The following is a 27,973-nucleotide window of genomic DNA, read 5'->3' as shown; positions in this document are numbered from 1 at the left end:
GGTTTCTCGTACCGTGGCTTTTTCGTCTCGAAGATTTAGGTCGAGGGGCTTCTTATAGGCGAAGAGGCGGCGTCAAAAGGGGTCTGGGGCCACCAGACACTAGGGCGGCGCCCCCCCCCCCCCTGGGCCACGCCGCCACCATGTGTGGGCCCCCTGTGGCCCCTCTCTGGCGGCTCTCGGGTGTTCTGGAAGCTTCATGCAATCCTAAGATGCTGGGCGTTGATTTCGTCCGATTCCGAGAATATTTCCTTACTAGGATTTCTGAAACCAAAAACAGCGAAGCAAAGAATCGGCCCTTCGGCATCTCGTCAATAGGTTAGTTCCGGAAAACGCATAAATATGACATAAAGTATGCATAAAACATGTAGATAACATCAATAATGTGGCATGGAACATAAGAAATTATCGATACGTCGGGGACGTATCAGCATCCCCAAGCTTAGTTTCTGCTCGTCCCGAGCAGGTAAACGATAACAAAGATAATTTCTGGAGTGACATGCCATCATAACCTTGATCATACTATTGTAAACATATGTAATGAATGCAGCGATCCGAGACAATGGTAAAGACAATGAGTAAACAACTGAATCATATAGCAAATACTTTTCATGAATAGTACTTTCAAGACAAGCATCAATAAGTCTTGCATAAGAGTTAACTCATAAAGCAATAAATTCATAGTAAAGGTATTGAGGCAACACAAAGGAAGATTAAGTTTCAGCGGTTGCTTTCAACTTGTAATATGTGTATCTCATGGATAGGTGTCAACATAAAGTAGTATGATGAATGCAAATATGCAAGTATGTAAGAATCAATGCACAGTTAACACAAGTGTTTGCTTCTTGAGGTGGGAGGAAATAGGTAAACTGAATCAACATAAAAGTAAAAGAAAGGTCCTTCAAAGAGGAAAGCATCGATTCCTATATTTGTGCTAGAGCTTTTATTTTGAAAACATGAAACAATTTTGTCAACGGTAGTAATAAAGCATATGTGTTATGTAAATTATATCCTACAAGTTGCAAGCCTCATGCATAGTATACTAATAGTGCCCGCACCTTGTCCTAATTAGCTCGGATTACCTGGATTATCACCGCAATGCATATGTTTTAACCAAGTATCACAAAGGGGTACCTCTATGCCGCATGTACAAAGGTCTAAGGAGAAAGCTCGCATTGGATTTCTCGCTTTTGATTATTCTCAACTTAGACATCCATACCGGGACAACACAGACAACAGATAATGGACTCCTCTTTAATGCTTAAGCATTCAACAACAGTTAATTTTCTCATTAGAGATTTGAGGATTGTTGTCCAAAACTGAAACTTCCACCATGATTCATGGCTTTAGTTAGCGGCCAAATGTTCTTCTCTAACAGTATGCATGCTCAAACCTTTCAACTCATGGTAAATCGCCCTTACTTCAGACAAGACGAACATGCATAGCAACTCACATGATATTCAACAAAGAGTAGTTGATGGCGTCCCCAGGAACATGGTTATCGCACAGCAAGCAACTTAATAAGAGATAAAATGCATAAGTACATATTCAATACCACAATAGTTTTTAAGCTATTTGTCCCATGAGCTATATATTGCAAAGGCAAAGGATGGAAATTTTAAAGGTAGCACTCAAGCAATTTACTTTGGAATGGCAGAGAAATACCATGTAGTAGGTAGGTATGGTGGACACAAATGGTATAGTTATTGGCTAAAGGATTTGGATGCACGAGAAGTAATCCTTCTCAATACAAGGCTTAGGCTAGCAAGGTTATTTGAAGCAAACACAAGCATGAACCGGTACAGCAAAACTCACATAAAAGCATTATAAGACTCTACACTGTCATCCTTGTTGCTCAAACCTTTACTAGAAAATATCTAGACTTTAGAGAGACCAATCATGCAAACCAAATTTCAACAAGCTCTATGTATTTCTTCACTAATAGGTGCAAAGTACATGATGCAAGAGCTTAAACATGATCTATAACAATTGCCAAGTGTCAAATTATCCAAGACATTTTACCAATTACCACATGTAGCATTTTCCGTTTCCAACCATATAACAATTAACGAAGCAGTTTTAACCTTCGCCATGAACATTAAAAGCTAAGAACACATGTGTTCATACGAACCAGCGGAGCGTGTCTCTCTCCCACACAAGCATTTATTCAAACAAAAACAAAAACAAAAACAAACAGACGCTCCAAGTAAAGTACATAAGATGTGGCCGAATAAAAATATAGTTTCAAGGGAGGAACCTGATAATTTTGTCGATGAAGAAGGGGATGCCTTGGGCATCCCCAAGCTTAGATGCTTGAGTCTTCTTGAAATATGCAGGGATGAACCACGGGGGCATCCCCAAGCTTAGACTTTTCACTCTTCTTGATCATATTGTATCATCCTCCTCTCTTGACCCTTGAAAACTTCCTCCACACCAAACGCAAAACAAACTCATTAGAGGATTAGTGCATAATCAAAAATTCACATGTTCGGAGGTGACACAATCATTCTTAACACTTCTAGACATTGATCAAAGCTACTGGAAGTTAATGGAACAAAGAAATCCATCCCACATAGCAAAGGAGGCAATGCGAAATAAAAGGCAGAATCTGTCAAAACAGAACAGTCCGTAAATACGAATTTTATTGAGGCACCAGACTTGCTCAAATGAAAATGCTCAAATTGAATGAAACTTGCGTACATATCTGAGGATCACTCACGTAAATTGGCATAATTTTCTGAGTTACCTACAGAGGATTAGGCCCAGATTCGTGACAGCAAAGAAATCTGTTTCTGCGCAGTAATCCAAATCTAGTATGAACCTTACTATCAACGACTTTACTTGGCACAACAATGCACAAAACTAAGATAAGGAGAGGTTTCTACAGTAGTAACAACTTCCAAGACACAAATATAAAACAAAAGTACTGTAGTAAAAACATGGGTTGTCTCCCATAAGCGCTTTTCTTTAACGCCTTTCAGCTAGGCGCAGAAAGTGTATATCAAGTATTATCAAAAGATGGTGCATCTACAGCGGGGGCTGGAGTTTTCTCAACTATGCATTGTATCTTATCTATGTAAGTTTCAGAGGTTCCCTTTTTATTCCCCTTAGGCTTGCTACTTGATGACCCACAAGTATAGGGGGTGTATCGTAGTATCTTCGATAAGTAAGAATGTCGATCCCAACGAGGAGCAGAAGGTGTTGACAAGCAGTTTCGATGAAGGATTCACTGTAAATGCTCACAGACAAGTATTCAGGGGGTTTTGATGTAACAGTTGAATAAAGTACGAGTAAGTAAAGTGCGAGAGTAACAATTGCAGCGAGTGGCCCAATCCTTTTTAGCACAAAGGACAAGCCGGTTTGTTTACTTATAATGACCAAGCGTTCTCGAGGACACACGGGATTTTAGTCTAGTGCTTTCGCTACATACGGCTAAATAATCTTCATTGTTATGATAAGTGTTGTGTGGGTGAACCTATGCTAATGTACCGCCCTTCCTAGGACTAATACATACTTGTGATTATACCCCTTGCAAGCATCCGCAACTACAAGAAAGTAATTAAGAATAAATCTAACCACAGCCTTAAACTCTGAGATCCTGCGATCCCTCCTGCATCGATATACCAACGGGGGTTTAGGTTTCTGTCACTCCGGCAACCCCGCAATTGGCAAACGAGTACAGGATGCATTCCCCTAGGCCCATAAATGGTGAAGTGTCATGTAGTCGACGTTCACATGACACCACTAGAAGAATAACACCACAACTTAAATAGCATACCGTTGAATATTACTCAACCATAATTCACTACTAACATTTAGACTTCACCCATGTCCTCAAGAACTAAACGAACTACTCACGAGACATCATATGGAACATGATCAGAGGTGATATGATGATGAATAACAATCTGAACATAAACTTGGTTCAATGGTTTCACTCAATAGCATCAACAACAAATAGAGATCGATACCGGGAGAGTTTCCCCTATCAAACAATCAAGATCAAACCCAAATTGCTACGGCGGTGACGAGGTGCTGCGGAGGAGACGGCGGTGATGACGGTGGAGACGATGATGATGGTGATGGAGATGATGTCCAGCTCGATGACGGTGACGATGGCGTCGATTTCCCCCTCCCGGAGGGAATTTCCCCGGCGGATTCCTGCCCGCCGGAGAGCTCTTTTCTCTCTGGTGTTCTCCGCCCGCGCAGGCGGCTGTAACTCTCCGTGAGGAACCCTCTGTGGCTTAGGTCTTCGGGACGAAGGGTTTCGCGAAGAAAAGGAGGCGAAAGGGGCTGTGGGCCCCCCACACCACATGGCGGCGCGGCCAGGCCATGGGCCGCGCCGCCCTAGGGTGTGGGCCCACCCTGGGTCCTCCTGGCTCCTCCTTCTGGCTTCCTTCGTCATCTTGAAAAATAGGATTTTTGGTATAATTTCCTTCCACAGTTGATCTTCCGAAATATTGCGTTCTGACGGTGCTTTTTCCCGCAGAATCCTGGCTCCGGTGCTTGATCCTCCAAAAATGATGAAACATGCAAAATAGATGAAATAACATAAGTATTGTGTCCCAATATGAAATATATCAATGAATAACAGCAAATTATGATATAAAATAGTGATGCAAATTGGACGTATCACTACTCTCATCAAACAAATCTTCAGGAACAATCCAATCAAAATTCTTTTCTAGTGCCTCGCACATTCCCAAGAGCTTGCAAGGTATTGATGTTTCAATATCCCCCTCATAATTAACTTTATTAGTGTATTTTTATCTATCTTTTTCCATATTTTCAAGGGTGCTAGCAAAGTTTGTATAAGAGCCAAGCATATTATATTTAGTAAAGACCTTTCTAGCTTCTCTTGCTACATCACCAAATTCTTTAAGAAGGGTTTCTAGGACAAAATCTTTCTTTTCTCCTTCTTCCATATCACTTAGTGTAAGGAACATATGCTGCATTACGTGGTTGAGGTTAACAAATCGAGCTTCTAACATGTGTACTAAAGAAGCAGCAGCAATTTCATAAGTAGGAGCAAGTTCTACCAGGTGTCTATCTTCAAAATCTTCAACCGTACTAATATGAGTGAAAAAATCTTCTATATTATCTTTCCCGAGGATAGACCCTCGTCCTACCGGTACATCCTTAAGAATAAACTTAGGAGGAAACATGATGAAGCAAGTAAATGCAAGTAACTAATTTTTTTTGTGTTTTTAATATAGAGTATGCAAACAAGACAGTAAGTAAAGTAAAACTAGCAACTAATTTTTTTGTGTTTTGGTATAATGCAGCAAACAAAGTACTAAATAAAATAAAGCAAGACAAAAAACAAAGTAAAGAGATTGGATTGTGGAGACTCCCCTTGCAGCGTGTCTTGATCTCCCCGGCAACGGCGCCAGAAAAGTGCTTGATGTCTACGGGTGCTTCTATTCTTGTAGACAGTGTTGGGCCTCCAAGAGCAGAGGTTTGTAGAACAGCAGCAAGTTTCACTTAAGTGGATCACCCAAGGTTTATCGAACTCAGGGAGGAAGAGGTCAAAGATATCCCTCTCAAGCAACCCTGCAACCACAAAGCAAGAAGTCTCTTGTGTCCCCAACACACCTAATAGGTGCACTAGTTCGGCGAAGAGATAGTGAAATACAGGTGGTATGAATAAATATGAGCAGTAGCATTGGCACCAGAAAAGTGCTTTGCTGTCCAGGACTGGCGTGTGGTTGATGGTGGTAATATTGCAGACAGTACAAATGCAGTAAAACAGTAAACAAGCAGCGATAGCAGCATTTGGGAACAAGGCCTAGGGATCATACTTTCACTAGTGGACACTCTCAACATTGATCACATAACAGAATAAATAAATAGATGCTAGACTCTACACTCTCTTGTTGGATGATGAACACCACTAACTGTGTAGGATTACACGAACCCTCAATGCCGGAGTTAACAAGCTCCACAATATTCGATATTAATGTTTAAGTAACCTTAGAGTGCATGACAGATCAACATAACCAAACCAAGTACTAACATAGCATGCACACTGTCACCTTCACGCTACGAAAGGAGGCATAGATCACATCAATACTATCATAGCAATAGTTAACTTCATAATCTACAAGAGATCACAATCATAGCCTACGCCAAGTACTACACGATGCACACACTGTCACCATTACACCGTGCAGGAGGAATAAACTACTTTAATAACATCACTAGAGTAGCACACAGATATATTGTGATACAAAACACATTGCAATCATAAAGAGATATACATAAGCACTTCACTATGCCATTCATAACAGTGAATAAGTATTTTGTGAAATATAGCCTAAGAGACCCACACGGTGCACACACTGTCACCTTTACACACGTGGGACAAGGAGTCTCCGGAGATCACATAAGTAAAATCCACTTGACTAGCACAATAACATCTAGATTATAAGCATCATCATATGAATCTCAATCATGTAAAGCAGCTCATGAGATTATTGTATTGAAGTACATAGGAGAGAAATTAACCACATAGCTACCGGTACAGCCCTTAGCCTCGATGGAGAACTACTCCCTCCTCATGGGAGACAGCAGCGGTGATGAAGATGACGGTGGTGTCGATGGAGAAGCCTTCCGGGGGCACTTCCCCGTCACGGCGGCGTGTTGGAACAGAGACTCCTGTCCCCCAGATCTTGGCTTCGCGATGGCGGCGGCTCTGGAAGGTTTCTCGTACCGTGGCTTTTTCGTCTCGAAGATTTAGGTCGAGGGGCTTCTTATAGGCGAAGAGGCGGCGTCAGAAGGGGTCTGGGGCCACCAGACACTAGCCCCCCCGGGCCGCGCCGCCACCATGTGTGGGCCCCCTGTGGCCCCTCTCTGGCGGCTCTCGGGTGTTCTGGAAGCTTCATGCAATCCTAAGATGCTGGGCGTTGATTTCGTCCGATTCCGAGAATATTTCCTTACTAGGATTTCTGAAACCAAAAATGAGAAACAAAGAATGGCCCTTCGGCATCTCGTCAATAGGTTAGTTCCGGAAAATGCATAAATATGACATAAAGTATGCATAAAACCTGTAGATATCATCAATAATGTGGCATGGAACATAAGAAATTATCGATACGTCGGAGACGTATCAGCTTGACAAAGTAAACACTAGTTTTATTCCGCATTTGTTAAGCTCATCTCGTAAAAGTTTTAAACCGCCTATTCACCTCCCCCCTCTAGGCGACATTCGTGTCCTTTCAGGACTACCACCTCGCATGAGCATCTCCTCGGCCTCATCTACACTCCAAGCATTCGCCACACAACACCGTCCAGGATGCTCCTGCTATGGTTGCTGGGGTGTCAGGTCATTGGTAACCTTTGTCTTCTCTCTAGTCTAACCATCCACGATGCTACTATTGTCCACATCACCGCCGCTATGAATGCGGGGAGTGTATGAGAGATATATTTGGTTATCATAATCTAGGATTTGTAATCTAATAAACCTACCTTATCTCCAGGAGAGCCTTCTCGGCCTCCAAAACGTGTACCCTTTATATACTCGTTGAAAAGGCTCAATACATCATCGAACATATTACGCCCAATCCTTCACTATCACTCTACACGTGGAAACTCATTTCTCCGCTAACATGTGGGTTCAACTATTGGCTTATTTCACCCTCTCTTCCCACTAGGGCTGAACAAAAAGCTCAAAGCTCGGCGAGTTAAATGAGTGCTCGTTTGCTCGACTCATTTGAGCTCGGCTCGTTTTGTTAACGAGCCGAGTTGAGCATCAGTTTTTGCTCGTTAAGGTTAACGAGCTAAACAATCAAGCTGAATATGTTCGTGAGCTACTCGTTAAGATCGGTAACAAGCTAGGCTTCACCAGTTTTGACTGCGAGTCACTTTAGTTATCTCAAATATTTGGCAGGAAGGGGCCAAGCAAAATAGTGTTCTTTAACCATGCTTGAAACTCCTACATTAGGATCTAAAAACCTATACTTCCTCTCTTCCTCACCAGGCAATGCACACATGTTTGTTTTCCATTGCCTCCTTAATGATCCTTAAGGAGTCGCTCGCGAGCGCTCGCAAGAACATAACGAGTTGAGCCGAACAATGATTTCAGCTCATTATTCTTAACGAGCTTAACGATTTGAGCCTTAATTATCACGAGCTTAACGATCCGAGCAGCTCGTTAGTCCACCCCTACCCCCCCCCCCACCCCTGATCGCAGGTTCTCCCGATGAGACACTTCCTTTGCCCTTTGCTCTTCGCAATGGAGCTTAGGATGAGCAGCAGAGATCTCGACCTTGGTACAAAGGAGGGGGAGGTTCCGCAACAAGGTTGTGTGGAATACAATGGAGCCATTGGAGGTAGACATGTGGGTAGTTTTGTGAGGGGATATGTTGAGGGCTCTAGTAGCGAGGGGTAGCAACGGGTGGGCTAGATCGGTGAGTGAATTCGCAAGCAATCAAAGGGACATGGGTCAGTATATTTTTGTCTTTGCCACTACAACAAGAGAGTCAACGGAGCCAGAAGCAAAAGAAGACAATTGGGGGCCACAATAGTTTAAACCCAAAGTTTTACACTTTGGTGTCTCACAACGATTTTGGGGGGGGGTCCATTGATAGCAAGGTGTTTGTGGTGTCTTCGTCAATCTCTTTGGATCGATTTATTGAACTCAGTCCATAGAGGTAGTGTGTGCCTGTATGCGTTCATACAGGTGAGTGGACATATGTGTTTATGAGCATCAGTGATAGCAAGGCTGCGTTTGTATTGTATTTTGCAAAAAAAAAGAATTTAACAAAATTGAAGTCGGCTATACAGAATACCCTTCTAGATCTCGGCTTTGGAAGGTTCTACGTCAATCAAGGACTCTACCTACTCCTGGGTTATCAGAGCAAGTACAATAGAGTCCAGTTAGCTGACTATAAGACATTAAATAATATATTTTAGATGAGTTGGAGGAGAGAGAAGGGAGGTGGGCTACTATGCAATAGCCAGCTCTTGCACGTGCTCCTAGGCACTTTGTGAGAGTGAAAGGTGGGCCATATGTTAGTAAAGTGATTCATTCTTATAGCCAACTATTATACATGTTAGCTATAAGATGACAACAAATGATATATCATCTTGTTATAGCCAGCAGTTGGCTATACTATTAGAATTGCTCTCACCCAGTCAAGTCAGTCAGGATGTAGCGTAGCTCAAATGGGACGATGATAGACTCCCTGTTTATTCATGCACTTGCAAGCTGGAACAGATGATCGTGCAATTGGTGGTAAAAAAATCGAGTAAATTGGAAGTGTACAGCTCTGCACTATGGATTGTTTTGCAAGTGTTTCATATTGCAGGGCATATGCGTTACCGGTTTGGATCTGTAGAGTGGATTCCCAGTGAACCAGATCTCAGAGGCGTCCAGATTCCAGATTCCTCTGGCGCGCAGAAATATAGTACACCGAACCGCAGATCCGATCTTGGCACAGCCGCCGGCCAACCGCAGCCGCCTCCGACGAAGGTAATCACGCCGGTGTTCAGAGGCACATCAAGTCACTGTAGTAAACACAAAGCACTCGCAGCAAAGACAGGGTGAAGTTCTACAATCCAATGTTTGCTTCATCGCACATAGTAGCAAGATAAACAGTTCGATTATAATCCACATATAACACAGGGGGAAAAGGGGGAATTTCAGGTGAACTAGCCTACTGATTGAGTTCCCCGGAATCAATTAACCAATCTAAGAAGAGGAAGAATGTCTAAGAAGAGGAAGAATTCGTCGATGCTAAAAGATCAAAACCAAGAGCTGCATTTGGATTCTGCTCCTAGCTACCTACCCGTGGGAAAGAGAGCTAGGAACAGTTGCTGCTGCTGCATTGCTGCGGATGATGTGATGGTAAACTGTCATTTTTATGCGGCAGCGGGTTTGGGGGTTTCCGGCTTGCGGAGCAGCACCATGTGCATGGGTGTGAAGATTCCGGTCTCGCCGCCGCGGGTGAGGTGGTGCGCCGTCTCGTAGAGCATCTCGTGCACCTCGGAGACGCCCTTGGGCGCGACGCGCAGCAGGGTGAGCGCCCGGATGACCAGCGAGTTGCGCCAGTAGGAGAGGCGTCCCATCTTGAGGCGCGTCCACCAGGGGTGCGCCGGCGGCAGCGCGAGGTCGAGTTCCTTGACGACCTCGAAGCCGACCTCCCTGGCGACGGCCGCGATCTCCTCCTGCCGGCGCAGGCCCGGGAGCGCGTCGCCGCGCTCGATGCCGTGGATGGCCTCGACGTGGGCCGGGTCGTCGGCGCGGTAGAGCGGGGTGGTGACCCACTCGTAGGAGACGTAGAGGCCGGCCGGCTTGAGCACGCGGAAGACCTCGCCGTAGACGTCGCGCAGGCTGGGCGCGTGGCAGGTGGCCTCGATGGAGTAGGCGCCGTCGAAGGAGGCGTCCGGGAAGGGCATGGCCATGAAGTTGCCGCACACCACCTCGCAGCGCGCGTCGAGGCCGGCCTTGCGGTTGTGCGCGCGGGCGCGGTTGACCTGGTACTCGTTGATGGTGATGCCGACGACGTGGGAGCCGGAGTGCGCGGCGATGGCGCGCATGGGCCCGCCGACGCCGCAGCCGACGTCGAGGAGGCGCCTCCCGGGGCCGGCCTGGAGCAGGTCCGCGACGCGCTCCTCGTGGACCCGCGTGGCGTCCCGGTGCGAGCGGCCGGGGAGGGAGGGCGAGAAGTGGAAGGACTGGCCCCAGCCCCACTCGTAGATGTCGGTGACGAGGTTGTAGAAGGTGTCGACGAAAGCCGGCACCTTGTCGGCGGTGGCGGCGGCGGCCGTGTCCTTGGGGCTGCGGAAGAAGGACCAGTACTGGGAGTACCTGTCCCCGACCTTGTCGTCGGCGATGGATCCCATCTGGAGGTCGACGGCGCGCTTGCCCTGCACCTCGGCGGCGCCCATGACCCAGACGAACCAGTAGACGAGCGCGAAGCCCGCGGCCGCCAGCGTCCATGCCATGGTGGCCGGCTCCATGTCCCCCGATCTAGGGGGAGTGAGGCGAGGTGAGGAGGAGAGAAGGGGTGGACTGGCGAGGAGAAAGCGGGTCAAGATGTGTCCGTCCTGAGATGGCGATCTGGGTCTGAATGGGAGAGATTTATGCCCAGCTGCAGCTGGATTCGAAACGGGGAGTGGAGTGGAGAAGAGATGATGCCGTTGCCGATTTCAGATCTGGATTCTGGACTGATGGAGATGGACTCTGCTCAGCTCCACCCGGGGCCGTGTTTCTGCTCGCGACTTGCCGAGAAACACACGTCGGGCACACACGGATCGCTACTGGCGTTGGACTTGGGCTGGACCATGGAGATTGTCTAGGCGTAGTCTGTATTTTTGTTCAACTGATCTTTTTTTTTCTGAATTTTTTAAAACATAAAACATTACGTTCAGCTTTATTAATTAAATTAATAAACCCGCCAACGGCCAATGTTACAAGGTGCTGACAAGAACAACACCCAAAACCCGAGAATTACAAGGCAAACAAGATGTAGCAAAACACGCAGCCTGCAAACGCCTACGTCTTCGGACGCCGAAACAGTCGCTGATCGAGGTATCGTACCGTGAGACGCCACACCAACGGAAGAAAACGCCTTCATCTGCTACAGTTATGGGTGAACTGCATCACAATACAACCCGTCCGTCACTGAAGAGGCCCCCTGACCTCTTGCTTTGGTTCAAGGGCATCGTACAATTACACAATGAAACGCTCACCCTAGAGATTGAATTGCAGCCGATAGCAGGACAACCGTAGAAGAGGAGATTCTGAGCAACTCAGTTGCTGACAAAGGACTTTATTATTTTGGCCTCCTGGCACTGTGGATGACAAGAAACAATAAAATCTCCAGAGGGCAGAGAGCAAGTTTTCAAGGATGGAAAGCTATTTACATGGAAGAGCTCAAACTGCTTTCTTTTAGGATGAAAAAGAAAAACAAATCTTGCTATGATACCTGGCTAGAAACTGAACTTTCTTTATTTTTTTCTTTCTTTTTCTCTTGTAAATATGCGTGTACAGTTTACCTTTTTATATAATAAAAATTGCAGTGGGAGCCTTTCCTACTGTTTTACCTAAAAAAAAGGTTAACTTTATCAATGCCTATGATGATGGATTTGGGATTCTAGGAAGGAGGATACTGGCGAATCAACAAACCGGTCACTAGGCAGCCAACGAAAAGTATGATCAAGGGCAAATCGCCGAGATTGTATTGTATGAAAACTAGGGTTATAGGGTGTTGCATCTGGTTGAATATGTCCTCCCTCGGTGGCCCCCTCCTAGCCCTTATATAGCGGGCTAGGTTTCAGAGTCCACCTCGGGGTCGTTTACATGATATATATCGGTTTACCCGATATGGCCTAGCTTTCCTATTTTACATAGCACCGAGATCTTCGGCTTCATATAGATTTCTTCATGGCTTTTGTAATATCCCAGGTTTAGAGACGATCGAGGGGTAGAAATTAGAAAGGGGTGTGCATTGCATCGTAAAATCTGGGGAAATTTCGCGTTTTTCTAAAAAAAAACTTGCATCTTAGAGGGAACAAGTTTCTCTCTCGACACCACTTAGGGTTAGGGTTTCGAGAGTGTGATAAACTTGAACCTATCTAAACTCAACTAGGGTTTTCGAGAAGAGAGGGGAACAATCTACTTCTCAACTTAAGTCGCATGATTGAATTCAAACAAGTTGAGTTTGAATTATAAATTCAAACATTAATTATATATACCATAATTCAAATTTGAGATAATTCATTAATTAAATAGATAATCAAGTATACAAAATAATACCACACATATTTAAAGCTCATTAAGGAAAACCTGAGCTTTATCGATAATCACATAAAATACATTTTCAATTTACAATATCCCAAATTGAATTATGAATATTACAACACTTTACATAAATTACAAGAATGGAAAAGAAAAATGAAAATTACAAAGATGTTCAAATAACTAAACTATTAGCTAGATTTCTTCAGGAATTCTTGATCATCAAAGTGATGAAGATCATCTTGACCATCTTCTTTAGCCCTGCAAAAAAAAGAAACAACAAAGGCAAACACATTGGTAATGCCAAGTGGCAAAGATTAGAGAAAAAATGGAAATTGAGAGATAATCTCAAGTCTGCCGAGGGAACCAGGACAGGACCCAAGTCCCAACTTGTGAGCACACAGGCAGCTCACAAGGAGAGCTGCATGCTCTCCACACACACACACAGCCAGGGGAGGAGAACCCAGCACATGCCTTGATGTCGACCAAAGGAGTGAAGAGAGGGGCAGTATAAATACTTTTCACAGCAAACCCTAGCAGCTCCATCGACAGAAGCTTCACCAGGGTAAGAACACAAGAACAGGAAGAAAACATAACCAGCAAACCATCCAGAAACAGTTCCACCAAGAACTGCTCACTTTTGATCAAGTCACCATGGAGTAGATCAAGCATAAGCTAGCCAGGAGGAGCAGGGCAAGCAAACAAACCATCCAGAAGCAAATCCTCTACACCAACACCCTTGTCTAGGAGCTGGAGTGAGGTATAACCAGAGAATCATGAGAAAGCTTTGTTTTGCTCATAAATAAGCATATGCATCAATCACATAAGCAAAAATGGGTAGAAACCATGTTGTATCATCATCTGGCTACTAAGCCATCTGGTGCAAGCAAACTGAAGAATAGCCAGCAGGAAATCACCAAGGGAACACTGGTATGTCAGCATGATGACACAACCAGAGAAATCCAACAAGGATTTAATCATATTCAGCCACTCAAAGTCACCAAGCACCTAATAGCCTAGCTATACCATCAGAATATAGACATCTACATGTCTATATTTTATTTCAACATCAAAAGCTACTGGGGATCCAGTCAATGATCAACCAGATAGCATGAGAGAGCCACATCAAAGCCACAGGAGGGGGAGCTACCCTTGGACAGCATCAAGGAGCTGCCAGGGCCACCTCAAACCCACAAAACCATCCAACAAAGCCACTCCATCATCGCCCAGATGGGTTCAGAGTGAGCTAGGGTCCCCAACCAAAGGGTTGGCATCCCTCTAGCTCCAATTTATCAAACAGTAGGATCATTACTGACACACAGTTCACCTCATTTATCTATTTAATCAAGCAAAGCTGCACAGATAAATGAGATACACAAATAAATAATGAACCAGACACTTGCAAATGATCCAGTGGTACTACAAGAAAAGTTGCCATGGCCGACGAAGTTGAAGTCGCGCCGTGGTTGCTGGTGTACCATGGCCGACGATTTTGGGTCTGTCCGTTGTGCATGTCAAAACATTTTTTTTCTCGTTTTTGAGGCCACCTAGCCCGACGAAAACGGCCAAAAGATTGCGTATGGTGGCTCGGGACGTGGTGCATCTCGAATTCTCGGGTTCGCCGGCCGAGTCAACGCAAATCCACACCGCCGAGGGATGTAGGGCCCAGATGGCAGCCTCTCTGGCATTGTTTTTTTTCTCGATCACGCCATCTCGTTCAACGCTCTCCGATCGAGCCGTTTACGATGCAGGATCGTGGGTCCCGCATGTCATCCTCTATGAACCAAAATTCTTTCTATTCTTGGATTTTTTTTGACCCCCTGATTTCTGGCTACTTCCTTTTTCTTTTGATCCCTTGCCGCCTTGGAAACGTTGACACCGCTGCTGCTAATTGGGACCCGCATGTCATTCTCTATGAGCAATCAACTTTCCTTTCTTGGAGTTTTTTTTGGCACCTCAAATTTGGTCACTTGCCTTTTTCTTTCGATCTCCTGCCGCCTCTCAAACGGTGATACCGCTGCTGCTAAATGGGACCCGCATGTCATCCTCTATGTACTATAAAACTTTCTTTTCTTGGATTTTTTTGGCACCTCATATTTGGTCACTTACCTTTTTCTTTCGATCCCCTGCCGCCTCTCAAACGGTGAGACCGCTGCTGCTAAATGGGACCCGCATGTCATCCTCTATGTACTATAAAACTTTCTTTTCTAGGATTTTTTTTTGGAACCTCATATTTGGTCACTTGCCTTTTTCTTTCGATCCCGTGCAGCCTCTCAAACGGTGATACCGCTGCTGCTAAATGGGACCCGCATGTCATCCTCTATGTACAATCAAGTTTCTTTTCTTGAATTATTTTTGGCTCCTGATATTTGGTCACTTGCATTTTTCTTTCGATCTCATGCCACGTTGAGGACCCTGCAGGCTCATGGGACCCGCATGTCATCCTCTATGTACAATAAAATTTCTTTTCTTGGATTCTTTTTGGCTCCTGATATTTGGTCACTTGCCTTTTTCTTTCGATCCCGTGCAGCCTCTCAAACGGTGATACCGCCGTCGCTAAATGGGACCCGCATGTCATCCTCTATGTACACTCAAGTTTCTTTTCTTGAATTATTTTTGGCTCCTGATATTTGGTCACTTGCATTTTTCTTTCGATCTCATGCCACGTTTGAAACGTTGAGGAACCTGCTGGCTCATGGGACCCGCATGTCATCCTCTATGTGCTATAAAAGTTTACTTTCTTGGGTTTTTTTTCACCCTCTGATTTTTGGCTATTTCCTTTTTCTTTTGATCCCCTGCCGCCTTGGAAACGCTCGAGTAAGTCGCCGACTCATGGGACCCGCATGTCATCCTCTATGTACAATCAACTTTCTTTTTCTTTTGATCTCAAGCTGCATTTGAAACGTTGAGACTGCTGCTGCTAATTGGGACCCGCATGTCATCCTCTATGTACAATAAAGTTTCTTTTCTTGGATTATCTTTGGCTCCTGATATTTTGCCACTTGCCTTTTTCTTTCGATCTCATGCCGCCTTTGAAACGTTGAGTAAGCTGCTGGCTCATGGGTCCCGCATGTCATCCTCTACGAACAATAAAAGTTTCCTTTCTTGGAGTTATTTTTGACCCCTAATTTCTGGCCATTTGCCTTTTTCTTTTGATCTCCTGCCCCCTTTGAAACGATGAGGACGTTGTTGGCAGGTCGGTCCCACATGTCATCCTCTGTGAACAATAAAAGTTTCCTTTGATGGATTTATTTTGAACCCCTAATTAATTTCGGGATATTTCCTTTTTTTTCCTTTGATCCCCTGCCGCCTTGGAATCGTTGAGGATGTCGTCGCCTCATGGGTCCCGCATGTCATCCTCTCAGAACGGTAAATGTTTCTTTTCTTGGATTTTGTTTACCAAATGATTTTTGGCTAATTTTTTCTTTCGATCTCCTGCCGCCTTTAAAACGTTGAGGACGCTGCTGGCTCACGGGTCCCACATGTCAGCCTCTATGAACAATAAACGCTGAGGATGCTGCTGCCTCATGGGTCCCGCATGTCATCCTCTTAGAACGAAAATGTTTCTTTTCTTGGATTTTGTACCAACATATTTTTGGTTTATTTTTTCTTTCCATCCCCTGCCGCCTTTAAAACGTTGACGACGCTGCTGGCTCATGGGTCCCCGATGTCAGCCTCCCCGTACAAGAAACATATGATATCTTGATTATTTTGCAGACAATAAACAGTGTATTGCGCTCTGAGCTATATCAAACGGATAATTAAATCTTTATTTTTACATAAAAAACTTGTATGTTGAATCTCCTTGTTTTTTGTCTTTGCGAAGCATAGGACTTTCCTGTTTTTTTTAGAAAATTCGAAACTTTCCTGTTTTGGAGTGGGCTGAAATTGTACGAATCAAAAGGCCAAGCAGGATAGTTCGAAGGCCCAGATGTCCAGATGCAGCCCAATTGAAATCTTTCTTCTTGGATTTTTTTCACCCCCTGATTTCTGGCTACTTCATTTTTCTTTTGGTTCTGTGCCGCCTTGGAAACGTTGAGACCACTGCTGCAAAATGGGACCCGCATGTCATCCTCTACGTACAATAAAATTTCTTTTCTTGGATTATTTTTGGCTCCTGATATTTGGTCACTTGCCTTTTTCTTTCGATCCCGCGCAGCCTCTCAAACGGTGAGACCGCTGCTGCTAAATGGGACCCGCATGTCATCCTCTATGTACAATCAAGTTTCTTTTCTTGAATAATTTTTGGCTCCTGATATTTGGTCACTTGCTTTTTTCTTTCGATCTCATGCCACGTTTGAAACGTTGAGGAACCTGCAGGATCATGGGACCCGCATGTCATCCTCTATGTACTATAAAACTTTCTTTTCTTGAATTATTTTTGGCTCCTCATATTTGGTCACTTGCCTTTTTCTTTCGATCTCATGCCACGTTTGAAACGTTGAGGAACCTGCTGGCTCATGGGACCCGCATGTCATCCTCTATGTACTATAAAAGTTCATTTTCTTTGTTTTTTTCACCCTCCGATTTTTGGCTATTTCCTTTTTCTTTGATCCCCGCCGCCTTGGAAACGTTGAGTAAGCTGCTAGCTCATGGGACCCGCATGTCATCCGCTATGTCCATCAACTTTATTTTCTTGGATTTTTTGACCCCTAATTTCTCGCTACTTTCTTTTGTTTTGATCTCAAGCCGCATTTGAAACGTTGGGACCGTCGCCGCAAAATGGGACCCGCATGTCATCCTCTATGTAAATAAAGTTTCTTTTCTTGGATTATCTTTGGCTCCTGATATTTTGTCACTTGCCTTTTTCTTTCGATCTCATGCCGCCTTTGAAACTTTAAGTAAGCTGCTGGCTCATGGGTCCCGCATGTCATCCTCTACGAACAATAAAAGTTTCCTTTCTTGGAGTTATTTTTTACCCCTAATTTCTGGCTACTTGCCTTTTTCTTTTGATCTCGTGCCCCCTTTGAAACGATGAGAACGCTGTTGGCAGGTCGGTCCCACATGTCATCCTCTATGAACAATAAAACTTTCCTTTGATGGATTTATTTTGAACCCCTAATTAATTTCTGGATATTTCCTTTTTTTCTTTTGATCCTCGTCGCCTTGGAATCGTTGAGGATGTCGCTGCCTCATGGGTCCCGCATGTCATCCTCTCAGAACGATAAATGTTTATTTTCTTGGATTTTTGACCAACTGATTTTTGGTTTATTTTTTCTTTCCATCCCCTGCCGCCTTTAAAACATTGACGATGCTGCTGGCTCATGGGTCCCCGATGTCAGCCTCCCCGTACAAGAAACATGTGATATCTTGATTATTTCGCTCTGAGCTTTGCAAACGGATAAATTAAATCTTTATTTTTACATAAACAAACTTATATGTTGAATCTCCTTGTTTTTTGTTTTTGCGAAACATAGGACTTTCATGTTTTGTAGTGGGCTGAAATTGTACGAGTCAAAAGGCGTCCAAAGACGATAGTTCGAAGGCCCAGATGGCAAGATGCAGCCCAATTGAAAAATATCTTTTCTTGGATTTTGTTTTGACCCCCTGATTTCTGGCTACTTCCTTTTTCTTTTGATCCCTTGCCGCCTTGGAAACATTGAGGCCGCTGCTGCTAAATGGGTCCCGCATGTCATCCTCTATGTACAATAAAATTTCTTTCTTCGATTATTTTCGGGTCCTGATATTTGGTCACTTGCCTTTTTCTTTCGATCTCATGCCGCCTTTGAAACGTTGAGGAAGCTGCTGGAGCATGGGTCCCGCATGTCATCCTCTATGAACAATAAAAGTTTCCTTTCTTGGAGTTATTTTTTACCCCTAATTTCTGGCTACTTCCTTTTTCTTTTGATCCCCTGCCGCCTTTGAAACATTGAAGACTTTGCTGGATCATGGGTCCCACATGTCAGCCTCTATGAACAATAAACATTTCCTTTCTTGGAGTTATTTTGTACCCCTAATTTATGGCTATTTGCCTTTTTTTCTTTCGATCCCCAGTCGCCTTCTAAACGTAGAGGACGCTGCTGGCTCGTGGGTCCCAGATGTCAGCCTCCATGGACAATAAACCTCTCCTTTGTTGGATTTATTTTTCACCCTCTGATTTTGGCTATTTCCTTTTATTTTGATCCACTGCCGCCTTGGAAACATTGAGTAAGCTGCTGACACATGGGGCCCGCATGTCATCCTCTATATACAATCAACTTGCAAGATCTTCGAGCGAAAGAGCTTGTATTAGTGGGACCCATATGTTAACCTCTATGTACAATAAAAGTTTCATTTCTTGGATTATTTTTAGCTCCTGATATTTGGTCACTTTCCTTTTTCTTTCGATCTCAAGCCGCCTCTGAAACGTTGAGTAAGGTGCTGGCTCATGGGACCCACATGTCATCCTTTATGTACAATAAAGTTTCTTTTCTTGGATTTTTTACACCTGATTTTTGGTCACTTGCCTTGACGCTGCTGGCTCATGGGTCCCACATGTCAGCATCTATGAACAATAAACCTTTCCTTTGTTGGATTTATTGTTTACCCCTAATTTCTGGCTATTTGCCTTTTTCTTTTGATCCCCAGCGGCCTTTGAAAACGTTGAGGAACCTGCTGGCTCATGGGACCCGCATGTCATCCTCTATGTACTATAAAATTTCTTTTCTTGGTTTTTTTTTCACCCTCTGATTTTTGGCTATTTCCTTTTTCTTTTGATCCCCTGCCGCCTTAGAAACGTTGAGTAAGCTGCTGACTCATGGGACCCGCATGTCATCCTCTATGTACAATCAACTTTCTTTTTTTGGAGTTTTTTTACCCCCTAATTTGTGGCTACTTTCTTTTTCTTTTGATCTCAAACCGCATTTGAAACGCTGAAACCGCTGCTGCAAAATGGGACCCGCATGTCATCCTCTATGTACAATAAGTTTCATTTCTTGGATTATTTTTGGCTCCTGATATTTAGTCACTTGCCTTTTTCTTTCGATCTCATGCCGCCTTTGAAACGTTGAGTAAGCTGCTGGCTCATGGGTCCCGCATGTCATCCTCTACGAACAATAAAAGTTTCATTTCTTGGAGTTATTTTTGACCCCTAATTTCTGGCTACTTCCTTTTTTCTTTTGATCCACTGCCTCCTTTGAAACGTTGAAGATTCTGCAGACTAATACAAGCTTTTTCTCTCCAAGATCTTGCAAGTTGATAGATTAAATCATAGAATTATTAGGATATGTTTTAAATTTCAAATCCACTTTATGAATTATTAAAAATACCGTTATCCATGTGGGTATGGAGCGATCAAGGATTTTCATATTGGGCATGAGCAGTTTCAAAAATTGGAACCCAATAATTCAAAATAAATAAAAACAACTTTTATGTATAATCTCTGCGGGTTTTTTTTTGCCATTCATAGGATCTGTGTTTCATTAGAAAAGGGCCGAAATTGCATGAGCAGAAAGGTCCATTTGTAGTTATTGGGCTTCGACAGCCGGAGCAAGTAGGCCGATAGCAATTACCATGTAGATGGTCGTTGGCAACCCAAAGTGAAATATTACGCCCAACAGGGGAAGACTGAACAGTACTATTTTCTAATTGGAAGGTGGTACATGGCGTAATCCTGCCAAAAAAAAGATGGACACGGGTTGCTGAAATTTGCCCATCTGCGCCTAATATCGCCGCCGCGGCTCCGCTTCCGCCGCCGCCATGCCTCGTCTCGCGTCGAGCTCGCGGTACTGCCGCGTCTCGGGCACGGGGTACCGCGGCGTCCGCGCGCGCCCCAAAGGTACGTATTACGCGGAGATACGTGACGGCGGCGAGCGCATCGGCCTCGGCACCTACGAGACCGCGCACGAGGCCGCGCGCGCGTACGACACCGTGGCGTGGCGGCTCGGGCGCCCGCGATCGTCGATGAATTTCCATGATGTGTGGACGCGCCAGCAGGTCGAGGATCTCGCGCCGCCGCCGTAGATCGTTAGACAGGAGGAACAGCGCCGCCGCGAGACGGAGCGCCGTTTGCGCATCGCCGAGCGGGACGAGCGCGCGGCGCGCGAGTGGGTGGCCCGCTTCCCCGAGGACGTTGCCGCCGAGAACGAGCACTTCCGCAGATGGAGGGCGGAGAAGGCGACGAGGCGGGCTGCGAAGAAGGAGGACCACGCACGACGGAGGGCGGAGAAGGCGACGAAGCGGGCCTTCATCGAAGCGTAGCCCGCCGGGCCGACCACCATTGGCGAGGACGATCCCCGTTGGATTGACCTCTTCTCGTCGGATCCGGTGTCGGGCACGACACCGGACTCGTCAGATGTCGAGTTTTAGTTTAGTTTTATCGCACTACTTTGTAAAAATATGAACTACGGAGTATCTATCAAGCTAATTTTATCCTATTTTATGTCTATTTCTAGTCTTTGTTTGATCTTCTGCGTTTCTTGCACTCTATTTTTCATTATATTCTGTTTTTGGCGCTGCATTTATAGCGCCTCTGAAAATATGCTGTTTCAGCCCTGCATTTGGCCGCCACAGTTTGCAGCTTCCGGTGAAGCTATTGCCAGCTCCATGCGCAGCATCAGCCCACAGCGCCAAAATATAGAGCCACTGCTGGAGTTGCTGTAATATGTTTGTCAGCAGGAGCTTACCTAATTAGTGAAAAAGATGTTCAGCGTGGGATTCGAAAAAAAGATCTTCATGTTTTTTTCCTAGCGATCCTAGTTCGGACTTTTGATTGTGTTGGCTAGTGCATGTAGCTTGACACCTGTATTATGTGATCCTGATATGAGGATAAGAACACCTTCAGCTTGCATTGCTAATGGTGTCTACTGCAGCAGACTGATGCAAGAGAGTTGGTACTGGTGAGCCTGCACTTGACATCATCGTGCCACCTGAAGTAGGTGGTGTATTGGGATTAGACTGATAAGCATAGCACCTTGCAAAGAACAAGATGATGCTAGTGTTGGTTAACGTGATTTTACGCCAAAAGTCATGTATGCTCAACAGGTGCCGTACCTAGTTTGGATATTGTGTTGTTACCCTTTTGTGGTTTGGTGTTTGTCCAACAGAGAAAGCTACTCTTTTCCCGTGTAAGTGTTATTATGTGAACAAAAGTTGTATGTAAATATATATCGGTCAGAGAACCAAGATTGCATATTCTTGCCTGGTTATAACACATAAATCATAATAACAATTAAAGAGAAAAGGAACATTTGCCTTTCCAATGTGATTGTGCCAAGTAGATTAGACAACCAACCACAAACATTACAGGTCAACAGCCAAACGCATGCGAAAGTCCTAAGGTAAGCTCCATAATACATGTTGAAACCAAAAGCCTAGAAACCATAAGAAAGGTAGCTCCACATCACGGTTCCACGACAGCGACATGCGATCATAAAACATATATCAAGTCAGGACAGCTGCACCACTGGGTAAGCATCCATGGGGTCTGGCTCAAGAGCAAAGACTGTGAGAATGCTGCAAAATGTGGCTCTTGCCTCACCCCACCCATACATCTTATCATGGAACCTTACCAAATCAGCATGAATCATCTTGACATAAACATAGCTCCTCTCTCCATGCTGATGGGATTGAACAATGCGCCGATTGCGGTGCTTGACTTGTCAAACAAGATGCAGGAGATGACGAAGCATGCTGGCTGGTCTTTTGTAGTGACAATGGCTTGGAGTAGCTGGTCCTGTGAACCACCCAACTGGATCTTTAGAGCTTGAAGGACAGTCTGTGCCATATAAGCTACCGTTGCTGACTCCAGCTCGGGTTCAGGTGAATGACAGCTGACATCTTGTCCTCGAGATGCAGATCCTTCTTGATCGATTCAGCGGAATCATCACCACTACTTACAGTGCATCGGGTTCTACGTAAGGCACATCAGGTACATGCTCCAGTTCATAGGAGTTGGGTGGGACAGCACCGTTTGCTGAAATCTCTACAATACCAGCTCCAGGTAGACCACCAGTCTCTACAGAGGGTAAACCACCAATATCCACTTCAGAGGATTCTCGTGGCACGATACCTTTCGCTAGAGGCTCTACCCTACCAGCTCCAGGTCCACCACCAGTCAGTACTGTGGGCATAGTCATGACGGGTTCTACCAATACAAAACCTCCTTCGGGTGGCGTGGCAACTTCGGGTGCAGGATCATCAGTAGCAACTCCGGCATCGGCACCGGTTACATCGGTCTTGACAATAGGTAAACCGTCTTGCTCCGATTCGAGAGAATTCCCGTGGCACGACACCGTTCACTAGAGGCTCTACACTAGCAGCTCCACCGCACCACCGCTTTCTACGAGCAGGGGTAAACCCAATCCACAACCTTCTTCATGTGGCACGATGATGCCGTATAGGCTCATCGGTACAGTCCAGCTGCATCGGTCTCCATAGACGGTAAACAAGGTGGCGTCGGAGGTTTAAAAGACTGGCATGCCATTTCACCTTTGTCATCAGACAATATAGAGTTTTCTTCAACTCTTTGTTTCTGCAATAATAAGCACATGAACAGAAATTAGACCAGAGCATCTAGCCATCTAACAGGGGCAGCGGCAAAACAAGCGTCGATCCATATGTTTACCTTGTCATCTGGGATATCAGAACACACCGATTTAGAAGTCATTTCACATAGCATCCGCTTTTTCGTTCCTTCCCCTACGTCCATCTGGAATAAGTAATACTATTGATCACATAAAACTAATTAATCAAATATATGCATATGTTGAGAAGTTTGCACGGCAAATTGTGGATTCTGCTTTTATCACCTACGAATCATCGTTCTATATATTTACCTTGTCATCTGGGATATCAGAAGTCACAGAATGAGAAGTCATCTCACTAAGTATCGGTTTTTTCGCTCTTTCCCCTCCATCCATCTGCAATAAGAAGTACTATTGATCACATAAAGCCAATTCATTGAATATATGCATATGTTGAGAAGTTTGCACAGCAAATTGTGGATTCTACTTCCAATCACCAAGTAATCTCGTGAGAAATGCATGATCAAGATATGTTTCTCCCTCTTGATCGACATCTGCATCTCCATTAAGACTAATCATCGTGCGATGGTGCTCTTCAGAAGAGCGCATACACTTCCAATCACCAGACAAGCAAAAAATTGTTGATTCTAGTAATGCTTAATCAACAGTGGCCATGGAACGACCATAGATCGACCAAGCAAAAAAAAAATCAACACCCTACTGACCACCAGGCAAAACAAACTAGGCCCATACATGGCCTCACAAATCATCATCAAACGTCGATCAAACTAGCAAGTTTGAACATGGATTACTAATTTATTTTCTGATAAAGTGAGTATATTAATATCGAAAGATATTGATTACACTGAGCCTCTGCAACAACGCAATACCTTACTGGTAGTACGGATGCACATGGATTCCTAATACTCCCTCTGTTCGGTTTTAATTAGTCGACGCGAGGGAGAGAAGAAAATGAACTGTCAATGCTTTCAACTAGAGTCAATTAAATACGAACGGAAGAAGTACGTAGTAGTATTGACAAATATCCGGATCTAGTCTAAAAAAAAATTGGCATGTAAATCCTAGTAGTCTACTAAACTAGGATCAATACCCTAGATTAGGGTTGCAAGCGGCGTCCGCCAATCGTCCCGCAAAGCAGAAAATTAGAGAAAATAGTGGTTGAGATTAGAGCAGATTTAAAGCACTCGCACTGAAACTAGCTAGCCCGCTACCCACCCCGCTTGACACCCTTCCCTAGATGTGAATCTACACCAAATATTCAAACAAGGATGAGCAACCGCCAATAAAATTTTATGTGCACATCATCATCTCTACCATACACAAGGGTATGGTGATTTCACATACAGCCATTGTTGCCGCGGGACGAGGATGAGTGATGCGCCGCGGAGAAGGTGCCTCACGCCTCTGTCGCCGCCGCCGTCGAAGAGGAAGTCGAAGCCGCGCGATTGTGGTCCGTCGCCGATATGGAGGTGGAGCTACTAGGGAAGAGGTGGAGGTGGAGAGGGAGTGATGGTTTGTACTAGTGGTGGCCGGTGAGGTAGTTATAAATACAGCCTCTCTCTCTTTTTTGGCAAGGAATGCAGCTTCTCTTGGAAGGCAACGAGGCAACGCACTCCAGATTTCATATATTACTATTGTATAATAATATGGGTGGAGAAATTTGGACGCATCTGTGTTGTCTTGTCAAATGAATCACCAGGATTTGCTTTTAGTACTCCAGATTTGGACGACCCAAGGAAGTAGAGATAGTAATGTACGCCATCTAGCTGCACGCTATCAAATCAAATAAATGGTCATGCCATTTACTTTTAAGATGGTGCAGCAGTTATTCTGACCAAAGAAACATGCACGTCTGCTGATTATTTTGATAGTACTACTAGTAGTACTACGGAGTAATATTTCTGATGGGTATACATTTACCGTCCGCTAGCAAAGATTGTTTGGCACATTATTCTTATGGCTTTCAATATCACACCCCTTAATAATATTATTAATCAATGTTTGGGCAATTAATTGATTGTGTTAATAAAAAATTAAAACCCACAAATCCAACTGTACTATTATTAGGGCCATATGAAGGACAAGGAATGATTTTAAATGCCATATGGAGTACCTCCAACCATGTGAAATATGGTTCTGTCATGCAGGTGATACCCATGGCTTCGCATTGGATCCGTATGTTGTCCTACATACAGTCAACTATGAAGTACCACGATTTGGTTTTTGGGTGCAACCGGCTAGAGAATGATGCACGGGTTTGTACAGCCAGTACAATTCACATTAAGATTTTCTGATAGGATGTTGATGTGTATATGTAAGAATCATACACTAGAATGTCTTCTATGTTTAGATGGCTGATCTACGTTTATACTTTCTGTGAACCATGAGGTTAAGATCTTTGTACTGTAATAAAGATTGCTAAATAACAGTATATATGTATGCCTCTAGGGACACTGAAACAGCCAAACAACCATGCATGTGTATAGACCGTATTTGATCAAATTACAAGAAGCACCTGGGTTCATGCAAATAGCATCAATTTATCACCTAAGTACATTAGCTATAAATAGTTAAATAGGAGTCAAGACCAACTGAGCTAGCTAGTAGTATGATCCTACTATTACATAAATATCCCTAACTCTGATTGTCTTTGTTCCAGTCCAGCACGTTGGTGTAGCTTGGGATAAACCAAAACCCCGTATGCCAGTTGGCCGCTGGACCGCTGCTTGAGAAAGAGATGCTTTGGTGGTCTTCGCCATTTAGACTGAAGCAGAAAATTTCTTGATGTGATGTGTCAAACTTAGAGCCAATGGCCTGAGGCGTGGTGTAGATGCAGTTTCTTCTTTTCAAATATCCTGGGGGAAATGTTGCACCACCCACTGGCATGAAAATCGGATAGTTCAACCCAAGGAACATAGAATAGTCTCCAAGATTAGTAACCCTTTCCCACGGGTTGGCTGGAAGTAACCGACTAGTGTCATTCAAGAATACAAAGCAGGTATACCCCGAATAGCTGTGAACAGCGCGACCGCAATGGATAGAAGGGGTACTATCATAATAAGTTGGAGCACCGTCAGCGTCAAAATCCATTACGCCACGTGCATAGACCAGGAGAAGTCTAGAACGATCTTGAGATCTTGCCAGCCACCACATACGACTATTAGAGTCAAAATCATCATCGTCATCAAATCCAAATTGATCGACGGAATGAATGGAGCAGGGAGCACTATAGGACCTTGAAAAAGGAAAGAACACGTCACATGAAAATATATTTCATGATTTATCTACTAGTGATATTGATTTGATATTGTAGATGCCAATACTAGTACTTTATAAAATCATGGTCGAACATAAGATGGTTTGAAATATATTTCGAACATCTTGGTAAAACTTCATATGGATTTAAAACATGTTCCCCAAAATATTGGTCCAAATTTTAGATGGTTTGAATATAGTACTCCTTATTCTCTAGAACCGGGGGAATATAAACAAATGAAAGTCTTTATCAATATTGCATGGCACCTTTATTGATTCTATTTCTACTCTACCTTAAATTTTCCAGGGAGTAATAATAAAGAAACTTAATTACTAGGGGGCCTTTTTCCTACGGAACAACATGCACATTAGACCATACTAAAATTCCTATAGATGTTAAATTCTATATATGTCCATACCACAAGAGGGTTATGGTGTGCGCCTATGGAATTCCTTTAAGCCAAAAGATGCCAAGACAGTTCAACAAATAAGAGGTGAAATACTATATAAGTTACGTATAAAAAAAAGATAGGGAGGAAATGTTACCAAATTGATTAGGATCCCATGCATAAACATTTCCAAGCCCAAGAACGGCAAACACAAGTCCGTTATGTATAATTGCATCGCAAAGATATGGCGCCGTACTGAAACTGGTTTTCAAGAAATATCCATGTACGAGGATATTCGCCATGGAGGTAGGCAATTGCAAAGTCGAAGATTGCGACAAGGGAGAAATCTTTATACCCCCTAGCAGCTGTAGGAACTTGGCAAATAGCTATCTTCTGCAGTTGAATAGCATCACCCTGATACTCGAATATAAGTGGATTGCGTGTGGTTTCAAACTTCTTCGTCAAAGATGGAAGCTTAATCTTGCGATGAGTGTAGACATTGAGGAGGTTCCACTTGCCTTTGGGGCCAACCATGGCGATCCAATCTCCATTGGCGCCTGCCCGCTCCTCATCCTTACCGTGTGGCATTAGGCAATCATAGGAGAACCTGTCCAGCGGCACTAGTTTGCACTTGCTGTGCACCGGCAAATCCTCCTTGAACTCCCATGGTTTATCCGCCGGGTCACAATAGAGAACACACGGAAGGCCAAACGGCTGAGAAGCAGGCAGAGTGGTACCGTATTTGGCTGATCAAGAATACTTTTGGAGGAACCGACTAGGGACGCGGCGGTGATGGCGTCGCACCGGCTGATGAGCACTTCAAGGGGCCTTCCAGTAAACACCTTGTGAAACAGCCCAGATCCACGACACTCGCTCGATTTCGACATCGCAATGAGGCAGGTGGTACAATGGGGTTGGGATTTTCTTGGGAGATTTACTGATTCGAACTTTGGGAGAGAGATGGCGATCAATGGCGGCAGGTGGGGGTTTGAGTTGGAGAACATAGGCTCTCAAACTGGGCACTGCTGGATAGGACGCAAAAGCGCCATGGCGGAGACGCAGGCGCGTGCTATGGAAGCTGGGCGGAGTGGGGATAGACGACGGAGGTGAACCGAGACGCTCCTCCT

The 27,973-nt window shown here is 44.4% G+C and overlaps 1 protein-coding gene across 1 annotated transcript; it reads right to left on the bottom strand.

The window, feature by feature from the left end:
* Positions 1–9,577: 9,577 nt before the first annotated feature.
* On the bottom strand, positions 9,578–11,228 carry LOC127308055 (24-methylenesterol C-methyltransferase 2). Its single transcript, XM_051338821.2, has one exon. The coding sequence runs from the start codon at positions 10,957–10,959 to the stop codon at positions 9,859–9,861; it is 1,101 nt and encodes a 366-aa protein (XP_051194781.1). The 5' UTR covers positions 10,960–11,228; the 3' UTR covers positions 9,578–9,858.
* Positions 11,229–27,973: the final 16,745 nt, after the last annotated feature.

Source organism: Lolium perenne, chromosome 1, assembly GCF_019359855.2.
Source record: "Lolium perenne isolate Kyuss_39 chromosome 1, Kyuss_2.0, whole genome shotgun sequence".
NCBI classification, from domain to species: Eukaryota; Viridiplantae; Streptophyta; class Magnoliopsida; order Poales; family Poaceae; genus Lolium; species Lolium perenne.
Note: the sequence above shows the minus strand (reverse complement) of the source record. Positions and strands in the feature narration are given on the sequence as shown.